The sequence below is a fragment of the Blennius ocellaris genome (genome assembly GCF_963422515.1).
Source record: "Blennius ocellaris genome assembly, contig: SCAFFOLD_127, whole genome shotgun sequence".
NCBI lineage: Eukaryota > Metazoa > Chordata > Actinopteri > Blenniiformes > Blenniidae > Blennius > Blennius ocellaris.
In genome coordinates, this window is record NW_027662063.1 from 1 (window position 1) to 10,970 (window position 10,970).

The following is a 10,970-nucleotide window of genomic DNA, read 5'->3' on the forward strand; positions in this document are numbered from 1 at the left end:
CAGTGATGTCACATTGTCCTGTGGCTCCGCCCAGCAGACGGAGTGAGGGGTGGTGGTGGTGAAGGCGGAGCTGAGGCTCTGCTCCCTGTCGGGTCTGGGGGCGGGGCTTGGCGTCCTGGTTCTGCTGGTGGGCGGAGTCATGGCGTCTTTGGGCTACTGGCCTCGCCAGGAGGGGGGCGGTCCTCCAAACCGGTCTAGCAAGACCACCACGGCGTCCGTGGATCCTTCTGGCCCAGAGGCTGCACCTGCAGCGGTAGGCTCCGCCCACCACACCACCAGCATCCATACAGCTCCATACAGCTCCGCCCACCACACCACCAGCATCCATACAGCTCCATACAGCTCCGCCCACCACACCACCAGCATCCATACAGCTCCATACAGCTCCGCCCACCACACCACCAGCGTCCATACAGCTCCGCCCACCACACCACCAGCATCCATACAGCTCCACCCACCACACCACCAGCGTCCATACAGCTCCACCCACCACACCACCAGCGTCCATACAGCTCCACCCACCACACCACCAGCATCCATACAGCTCCACCCACCACACCACCAGCGTCCATACAGCTCCACCCACCACACCACCAGCGTCCATACAGCTCCACCCACCACACCACCAGCGTCCATACAGCTCCATACAGCTCCACCCACCACACCACCAGCGTCCATACAGCTCCACCCACCACACCACCAGCGTCCATACAGCTCCACCCACCACACCACCAGCATCCATACAGCTCCACCCACCACACCACCAGCATCCATACAGCTCCACCCACCACACCACCAGCGTCCATACAGCTCCACCCACCACACCACCAGCGTCCATACAGCTCCATACAGCTCCACCCACCAAACCACCAGCGTCCATACAGCTCCACCCACCACACCACCAGCATCATACAGCTCCACCCACCACACCACCAGCGTCCATACAGCTCCACCCACCACACCACCAGCGTCCATACAGCTCCACCCACCACACCACCAGCGTCCATACAGCTCCACCCACCACACCACCAGCATCATACAGCTCCACCCACCACACCACCAGCGTCCATACAGCTCCACCCACCACACCACCAGCGTCCATACAGCTCCACCCACCACACCACCAGCGTCCATACAGCTCCACCCACCACACCACCAGCGTCCATACAGCTCCACCCACCACACCACCAGCATCATACAGCTCCACCCACCACACCACCAGCGTCCATACAGCTCCACCCACCACACCACCAGCGTCCATACAGCTCCACCCACCACACCACCAGCGTCCATACAGCTCCACCCACCACACCACCAGCGTCCATACAGCTCCACCCACCACACCACCAGCGTCCATACAGCTCCACCCACCACACCACCAGCGTCCATACAGCTCCACCACCACACCACCAGCATCATACAGCTCCACCCACCACACCACCAGCGTCCATACAGCTCCACCCACCACACCACCAGCGTCCATACAGCTCCACCCACCACACCACCAGCGTCCATACAGCTCCACCCACCACACCACCAGCATCATACAGCTCCACCCACCACACCACCAGCATCATACAGCTCCACCCACCACACCACCAGCATCATACAGCTCCACCACCACACCACCAGCGTACATACAGCTCCACCCACCACACCACCAGCATCATACAGCTCCACCCACCACACCACCAGCATCATACAGCTCCACCCACCACACCACCAGCATCATACAGCTCCACCCACCACACCACCAGCATCATACAGCTCCACCCACCACACCACCAGCGTCCATGCAGCTCCACCCACCACACCACCAGCGTCCATACAGCTCCACCCACCACACCACCAGCGTCCATACAGCTCCACCCACCACACCACCAGCGTCCATACAGCTCCACCCACCACACCACCAGCGTCCATACAGCTCCACCCACCACACCACCAGCGTCCATACAGCTCCACCCACCACACCACCAGCATCATACAGCTCCACCCACCACACCACCAGCATCATACAGCTCCACCCACCACACCACCAGCATCATACAGCTCCACCCACCACACCACCAGCGTCCATACAGCTCCACCCACCACACCACCAGCGTCCATACAGCTCCACCCACCACACCACCAGCATCATACAGCTCCACCCACCACACCACCAGCATCATACAGCTCCACCCACCACACCACCAGCATCATACAGCTCCACCCACCACACCACCAGCGTCCATACAGCTCCACCCACCACACCACCAGCGTCCATACAGCTCCACCCACCACACCACCAGCATCATACAGCTCCACCCACCACACCACCAGCATCCATACAGCTCCACCCACCACACCACCAGCATCATACAGCTCCACCCACCACACCACCAGCATCCATACAGCTCCACCCACCACACCACCAGCGTCCATACAGCTCCACCCACCACACCACCAGCGTCCATACAGCTCCACCCACCACACCACCAGCATCATACAGCTCCACCCACCACACCACCAGCATCATACAGCTCCACCCACCACACCACCAGCATCATACAGCTCCACCCACCACACCACCAGCATCATACAGCTCCACCCACCACACCACCAGCGTCCATACAGCTCCACCCACCACACCACCAGCGTCCATACAGCTCCACCCACCACACCACCAGCGTCCATACAGCTCCATACAGCTCCACCCACCAAACCACCAGCGTCCATACAGCTCCACCCACCACACCACCAGCATCATACAGCTCCACCCACCACACCACCAGCGTCCATACAGCTCCACCCACCACACCACCAGCGTCCATACAGCTCCACCCACCACACCACCAGCGTCCATACAGCTCCACCCACCACACCACCAGCATCATACAGCTCCACCCACCACACCACCAGCGTCCATACAGCTCCACCCACCACACCACCAGCGTCCATACAGCTCCACCCACCACACCACCAGCGTCCATACAGCTCCACCCACCACACCACCAGCGTCCATACAGCTCCACCCACCACACCACCAGCATCATACAGCTCCACCCACCACACCACCAGCGTCCATACAGCTCCACCCACCACACCACCAGCGTCCATACAGCTCCACCCACCACACCACCAGCGTCCATACAGCTCCACCCACCACACCACCAGCGTCCATACAGCTCCACCCACCACACCACCAGCGTCCATACAGCTCCACCCACCACACCACCAGCGTCCATACAGCTCCACCCACCACACCACCAGCATCATACAGCTCCACCCACCACACCACCAGCGTCCATACAGCTCCACCCACCACACCACCAGCGTCCATACAGCTCCACCCACCACACCACCAGCGTCCATACAGCTCCACCCACCACACCACCAGCATCCATACAGCAGTACTGTCGTAGTTCTGACTTCTAATGTTGCTCTGAATCTTTTCAGGAAGCCAAAGTGGAGGAACTGAGAGGAGGAGGAGCAGGAGGAGCAGGAGGAGCAGCAGGAGGAGCAGCAGGAGGAGCAGGAGGAGGAGCAGGAGGAGCAGCAGCAGGAGGAGCAGGAGCAGGAGGAGCAGCAGGAGGAGCAGCAGGAGGAGGAGAAGCAGGAGGAGCAGGAGGAGCAGGAGGAGCAGCAGGAGGAGCAGCAGGAGGAGGAGGAGGAGCAGGAGGAGCAGCAGGAGGAGGAGGGGCAGCAGGAGCAGCAGCAGGAGGAGCAGGAGGAGGAGGAGGAGCAGGAGGAGGAGCAGGAGGAGATTTGAACCAAACCAACAGTACCAATGAAACAATGCGAGCGGCTTCACGAAGCTTCCTGGAGAACTTTCTGGACAGGTAAAGACCTCCTGGGTTCTACTGGTTCCACTGGTTCTACTGGTTCCTCTGGAGGTTCGACTGGTTCTTCTGGTGGTTCCACTGGTTCTACTGGAGGTTCTACTGGTTCCCCTGGAGGTTCTACTGGTTCCACTGGAGGTTGTACTGGTTCCTCTACCTGAGCTCTGATTGGCTGTTGGCCTGTGTGTGCAGGTACCTGAGCTCTGATTGGCTGAAGGTGTGGGGGCCCCTGGTGATGGGGGTGGGGATCTTCCTCTTCATCTGTGCCAATGCGGTTCTCCACGAGAACCGTGACCGGAGGACCAAGGTCATCAGCCTGCGGGACATTTACTCCACCGCCATCGACCTCCACGGCTCCGCCCACCGCTCAGACTCCGCCCACCGCTCAGACTCCGCCGCTCCCCTCGGCGGCGTGGTGACCTACGAGGTGGAGCCGTGGCACCGTCCGCCGGGTGACGGAGGTGGAGACGCAGTGTTCAGCGTGGAGCGGGTGCAGCGGCCCGAGGCTCCGCCCACAGCCACGCCCACATTAAGCCACGCCCACCCCTCCGCCGCCTGGACCTCCTTCACCTTGCCGCTGTGCCGGACACGCCCAGCGGGGGGTCGCCGTAGCTCCTCGGTGACCTCTAGGGTCAGGGTGCGGGAGGAGCAGGAGGAGCAGGAGGAGGAGGAGGAGGAGCAGGAGGAGCAGGAGGAGGAGGAGGAGGACCAGGAGGAGGAGGAGGAGGAATGTCTTCCCCTTCTTCTGAGGACCTCCACCCTCGATGCCATGCTGCTCCTCTCCTGCTCCGCCCTCAGCCCCTCGCACCCCTCCTTCTCCTCCCTCTCGCTCCTCCTGTCCTCCTCCTCACTGGCCCCGCCCCCCAGGAGGCGGAGCCTGCCAACCACCAATCTCATGGCTGATGCAGGACGAGGATCATCGAGTCGTGACGTCACAACATCAGCTGGACGCTTCGCTGAGGAGCTTTTTTCATGAGGAGCAGAGGAGGAGGAGCAGAGGAGAAGGAGCAGAGGAGGAGGAGAGGAGGAGGAGGAGCAGCTGGAGGAGCAGAGGAGGAGCAGGAGGAGGAGAGGAGGAGCAGAGGTCCTGCCTGAACACTGTCCCTTCAAAATAAATGTCATTTCCTCCTAAGCAGTTATTGCAACCTAATTATTAATCACTAAAATTTCCCAGGACAGTTCCAGGGTGGAGGAGGTAGTCCTGGGTGGAGGAGCAGTCCTGGGTGGAGGAGCAGTCCTGGGTGGAGGAGGTAGTCCAGGGTGGAGGAGGTAGTCCAGGGTGGAGGAGGTAGTCCTGGGTGGAGGAGCAGTCCTGGGTGGAGGAGCAGTCCTGGGTGGAGGAGGTAGTCCTGGGTGGAGGAGGCAGTCCAGGGTGGAGGAGCAGTCCTGGGTGGAGGAGCAGTCCTGGGTGGAGGAGGTAGTCCTGGGTGGAGGAGCAGTCCTGGGTGGAGGAGCAGTCCTGGGTGGAGGAGGTAGTCCTGGGTGGAGGAGGCAGTCCAGGGTGGAGGAGCAGTCCTGGGTGGAGGAGGTAGTCCTGGGTGGAGGAGGCAGTCCTGGGTGGAGGAGCAGTCCTGGGTGGAGGAGGTAGTCCTGGGTGGAGGAGCAGTCCTGGGTGGAGGAGCAGTCCAGGGTGGAGGAGGTAGTCCTGGGTGGAGGAGGTAGTCCTGGGTGGAGGAGCAGTCCTGGGTGGAGGAGGTAGTCCTGGGTGGAGGAGGTAGTCCTGGGTGGAGGAGCAGTCCTGGGTGGAGGAGCAGTCCTGGGTGGAGGAGGTAGTCCTGGGTGGAGGAGGCAGTCCAGGGTGGAGGAGCAGTCCTGGGTGGAGGAGGTAGTCCTGGGTGGAGGAGGCAGTCCTGGGTGGAGGAGCAGTCCTGGGTGGAGGAGGTAGTCCTGGGTGGAGGAGCAGTCCTGGGTGGAGGAGCAGTCCAGGGTGGAGGAGGTAGTCCTGGGTGGAGGAGGTAGTCCTGGGTGGAGGAGCAGTCCTGGGTGGAGGAGGTAGTCCTGGGTGGAGGAGCAGTCCTGGGTGGAGGAGGTAGTCCTGGGTGGAGGAGGTAGTCCTGGGTGGAGGAGCAGTCCTGGGTGGAGGAGCAGTCCTGGGTGGAGGAGGTAGTCCTGGGTGGAGGAGGCAGTCCAGGGTGGAGGAGCAGTCCTGGGTGGAGGAGGTAGTCCTGGGTGGAGGAGGCAGTCCTGGGTGGAGGAGCAGTCCTGGGTGGAGGAGGTAGTCCTGGGTGGAGGAGCAGTCCTGGGTGGAGGAGCAGTCCAGGGTGGAGGAGGTAGTCCTGGGTGGAGGAGGTAGTCCTGGGTGGAGGAGCAGTCCTGGGTGGAGGAGGTAGTCCTGGGTGGAGGAGGTAGTCCTGGGTGGAGGAGCAGTCCTGGGTGGAGGAGCAGTCCTGGGTGGAGGAGGTAGTCCTGGGTGGAGGAGGCAGTCCAGGGTGGAGGAGCAGTCCTGGGTGGAGGAGGTAGTCCTGGGTGGAGGAGGCAGTCCAGAGTGGAGGAGCAGTCCAGAGTGGAGGAGCAGTCCAGAGTGGAGGAGCAGTCCAGGGTGGAGGAGGCAGTCCTGGGTGGAGGAGCAGTCCTGGGTGGAGGAGGTAGTCCTGGGTGGAGGAGGCAGTCCTGGGTGGAGGAGGTAGTCCTGGGTGGAGGAGCAGTCCTGGGTGGAGGAGCAGTCCAGGGTGGAGGAGGCAGTCCAGGGTGGAGGAGCAGTCCTGGGTGGAGGAGGTAGTCCTGGGTGGAGGAGGCAGTCCAGGGTGGAGGAGCAGTCCTGGGTGGAGGAGGTAGTCCTGGGTGGAGGAGGCAGTCCAGAGTGGAGGAGCAGTCCAGAGTGGAGGAGCAGTCCAGGGTGGAGGAGGCAGTCCTGGGTGGAGGAGCAGTCCTGGGTGGAGGAGGTAGTCCTGGGTGGAGGAGGCAGTCCAGGGTGGAGGAGGTAGTCCTGGGTGGAGGAGGTAGTCCAGAGTGGAGGAGCAGTCCAGGGTGGAGGAGGCAGTCCTGGGTGGAGGAGCAGTCCTGGGTGGAGGAGCAGTCCAGGGTGGAGGAGCAGTCCTGGGTGGAGGAGCAGTCCAGGGTGGAGGAGCAGTCCTGGGTGGAGGAGCAGTCCTGGGTGGAGGAGGTAGTCCTGGGTGGAGGAGGTAGTCCTGGGTGGAGGAGCAGTCCTGGGTGGAGGAGGTAGTCCAGGGTGGAGGAGCAGTCCTGGGTGGAGGAGGTAGTCCTGGGTGGAGGAGCAGTCCTGGGCGGAGGAGCAGTCCTGGGTGGAGGAGGTAGTCCTGGGTGGAGGAGGCAGTCCAGAGTGGAGGAGCAGTCCAGGGTGGAGGAGCAGTCCTGGGTGGAGGAGCAGTCCAGGGTGGAGGAGCAGTCCTGGGTGGAGGAGCAGTCCTGGGTGGAGGAGGTAGTCCTGGGTGGAGGAGGTAGTCCTGGGTGGAGGAGCAGTCCTGGGTGGAGGAGGTAGTCCAGGGTGGAGGAGCAGTCCTGGGTGGAGGAGCAGTCCAGGGTGGAGGAGGTAGTCCTGGGTGGAGGAGCAGTCCTGGGTGGAGGAGGTAGTCCTGGGTGGAGGAGCAGTCCTGGGTGGAGGAGCAGTCCTGGGTGGAGGAGGTAGTCCTGGGTGGAGGAGCAGTCCTGGGTGGAGGAGGTAGTCCTGGGTGGAGGAGCAGTCCTGGGTGGAGGAGCAGTCCAGGGTGGAGGAGCAGTCCTGGGTGGAGGAGGTAGTCCTGGGTGGAGGAGCAGTCCTGGGTGGAGGAGGTAGTCCTGGGTGGAGGAGCAGTCCTGGGTGGAGGAGCAGTCCTGGGTGGAGGAGGTAGTCCTGGGTGGAGGAGCAGTCCTGGGTGGAGGAGGTAGTCCTGGGTGGAGGAGCAGTCCTGGGTGGAGGAGCAGTCCAGGGTGGAGGAGCAGTCCTGGGTGGAGGAGGTAGTCCTGGGTGGAGGAGCAGTCCTGGGTGGAGGAGGTAGTCCTGGGTGGAGGAGCAGTCCTGGGTGGAGGAGCAGTCCTGGGTGGAGGAGGTAGTCCTGGGTGGAGGAGCAGTCCTGGGTGGAGGAGGTAGTCCTGGGTGGAGGAGGTAGTCCTGGGTGGAGGAGCAGTCCTGGGTGGAGGAGCAGTCCTGGGTGGAGGAGCAGTCCAGGGTGGAGGAGGTAGTCCTGGGTGGAGGAGCAGTCCTGGGTGGAGGAGGTAGTCCTGGGTGGAGGAGGCAGTCCAGAGTGGAGGAGCAGTCCAGGGTGGAGGAGCAGTCCTGGGTGGAGGAGCAGTCCAGGGTGGAGGAGCAGTCCTGGGTGGAGGAGCAGTCCTGGGTGGAGGAGGTAGTCCTGGGTGGAGGAGGTAGTCCTGGGTGGAGGAGCAGTCCTGGGTGGAGGAGGTAGTCCAGGGTGGAGGAGCAGTCCTGGGTGGAGGAGCAGTCCAGGGTGGAGGAGGTAGTCCTGGGTGGAGGAGCAGTCCTGGGTGGAGGAGGTAGTCCTGGGTGGAGGAGCAGTCCTGGGTGGAGGAGCAGTCCTGGGTGGAGGAGGTAGTCCTGGGTGGAGGAGCAGTCCTGGGTGGAGGAGGTAGTCCTGGGTGGAGGAGCAGTCCTGGGTGGAGGAGCAGTCCAGGGTGGAGGAGCAGTCCTGGGTGGAGGAGGTAGTCCTGGGTGGAGGAGCAGTCCTGGGTGGAGGAGGTAGTCCTGGGTGGAGGAGCAGTCCTGGGTGGAGGAGCAGTCCTGGGTGGAGGAGGTAGTCCTGGGTGGAGGAGCAGTCCTGGGTGGAGGAGGTAGTCCTGGGTGGAGGAGGTAGTCCTGGGTGGAGGAGCAGTGCTGGGTGGAGGAGGTAGTCCTGGGTGGAGGAGCAGTCCAGCTGCAGCAGCTGATGACTACATTTCCCACAATCCTCCTGGGAGGTCAATCCTGCAGCTGCAGCATCTGGGAGGGTGGGGGTGTTGGAGGGTGGGTGTGGGGGAGGGGTTAATCTGTAATCCATGTGGGCGGAGCCTGATGTTTGTGAGTGAAAACCAATAATCCGTCAGGACAGCAGCCGACCGACAGGAACAGACACCGAGGAGCTACGTCGTCCGTCTAACGTCCAGGTAAGACCTCCGTCTCCTCCGTCACCAGCACCACCCGACGAAACAGACCCCAACCAGAGGAAACAGGCCAGAACCAGAGGAAACAGGCCAGAACCAGAGGAAACAGGCTAGAACCAGAGGAAACAGACCAGAACCAGAGGAAACAGACCAGAACCAGAGGAAACAGGCCAGAACCAGAGGAAACAGACCAGAACCAGAGGAAACAGGCCCCAACCAGAGGAAACAGGCCAGAACCAGAGGAAACAGACCAGAACCAGAGGAAACAGGCCAGAACCAGAGGAAACAGACCCCAACCAGAGGAAACAGGCCAGAACCAGAGGAAACAGACCAGAACCAGAGGAAACAGGCCAGAACCAGAGGAAACAGGCCAGAACCAGAGGAAACAGGCCAGAACCAGAGGAAACAGACCAGAACCAGAGGAAACAGACCAGAACCAGAGGAAACAGGCCAGAACCAGAGGAAACAGACCAGAACCAGAGGAAACAGACCAGAACCAGAGGAAACAGACCAGAACCAGAGGAAACAGACCAGAACCAGAGGAAACAGACCAGAACCAGAGGAAACAGGCCAGAACCAGAGGAAACAGGCCAGAACCAGAGGAAACAGGCCAGAACCAGAGGAAACAGACCAGAACCAGAGGAAACAGACCAGAACCAGAGGAAACAGGCCAGAACCAGAGGAAACAGGCCCCAACCAGAGGAAACAGACCAGAACCAGAGGAAACAGACCCCAACCAGAGGAAACAGACCAGAACCAGAGGAAACAGGCCAGAACCAGAGGAAACAGGCCCCAACCAGAGGAAACAGACCAGAACCAGAGGAAACAGACCAGAACCAGAGGAAACAGACCAGAACCAGAGGAAACAGACCAGAACCAGAGGAAACAGGCCCCAACCAGAGGAAACAGACCAGAACCAGAGGAAACAGGCCAGAACCAGAGGAAACAGACCAGAACCAGAGGAAACAGACCAGAACCAGAGGAAACAGGCCAGAACCAGAGGAAACAGGCCAGAACCAGAGGAAACAGGCCAGAACCAGAGGAAACAGGCCAGAACCAGAGGAAACAGACCAGAACCAGAGGAAACAGACCAGAACCAGAGGAAACAGACCCCAACCAGAGGAAACAGACCAGAACCAGAGGAAACAGACCAGAACCAGAGGAAACAGGCCAGAACCAGAGGAAACAGACCAGAACCAGAGGAAACAGACCAGAACCAGAGGAAACAGGCCAGAACCAGAGGAAACAGACCAGAACCAGAGGAAACAGACCAGAACCAGAGGAAACAGGCCAGAACCAGAGGAAACAGGCCAGAACCAGAGGAAACAGACCAGAACCAGAGGAAACAGACCCCAACCAGAGGAAACAGACCAGAACCAGAGGAAACAGGCCAGAACCAGAGGAAACAGACCAGAACCAGAGGAAACAGGCCAGAACCAGAGGAAACAGACCCCAACCAGAGGAAACAGACCAGAACCAGAGGAAACAGGCCAGAACCAGAGGAAACAGGCCAGAACCAGAGGAAACAGGCCAGAACCAGAGGAAACAGACCAGAACCAGAGGAAACAGGCCCCAACCAGAGGAAACAGACCAGAACCAGAGGAAACAGGCCAGAACCAGAGGAAACAGACCAGAACCAGAGGAAACAGACCAGAACCAGAGGAAACAGACCAGAACCAGAGGAAACAGACCAGAACCAGAGGAAACAGGCCCCAACCAGAGGAAACAGACCAGAACCAGAGGAAACAGGCCAGAACCAGAGGAAACAGACCAGAACCAGAGGAAACAGACCAGAACCAGAGGAAACAGGCCAGAACCAGAGGAAACAGACCCCAACCAGAGGAAACAGACCAGAACCAGAGGAAACAGACCAGAACCAGAGGAAACAGACCCCAACCAGAGGAAACAGGCCAGAACCAGAGGAAACAGGCCAGAACCAGAGGAAACAGGCCAGAACCAGAGGAAACAGGCCAGAACCAGAGGAAACAGACCAGAACCAGAGGAAACAGGCCAGAACCAGAGGAAACAGGCCAGAACCAGAGGAAACAGACCAGAACCAGAGGAAACAGGCCAGAACCAGAGGAAACAGACCAGAACCAGAGGAAACAGGCCAGA

The 10,970-nt window shown here is 60.9% G+C and overlaps 1 protein-coding gene across 1 annotated transcript; it reads left to right on the forward strand.

The window, feature by feature from the left end:
* Positions 1-47: 47 nt before the first annotated feature.
* On the forward strand, positions 48-4,800 carry LOC308148365 (uncharacterized protein; the record flags this gene model as incomplete). Its single annotated transcript, XM_080521827.1, has 5 exons — positions 48-253; positions 3,442-3,507; positions 3,739-3,824; positions 4,017-4,481; positions 4,575-4,800. Coding segments are annotated over 5 exons (1,049 nt in total), but the record flags the coding sequence as incomplete, so codon positions are not given.
* Between the last annotated feature and the right edge of the window lie 6,170 nt (positions 4,801-10,970).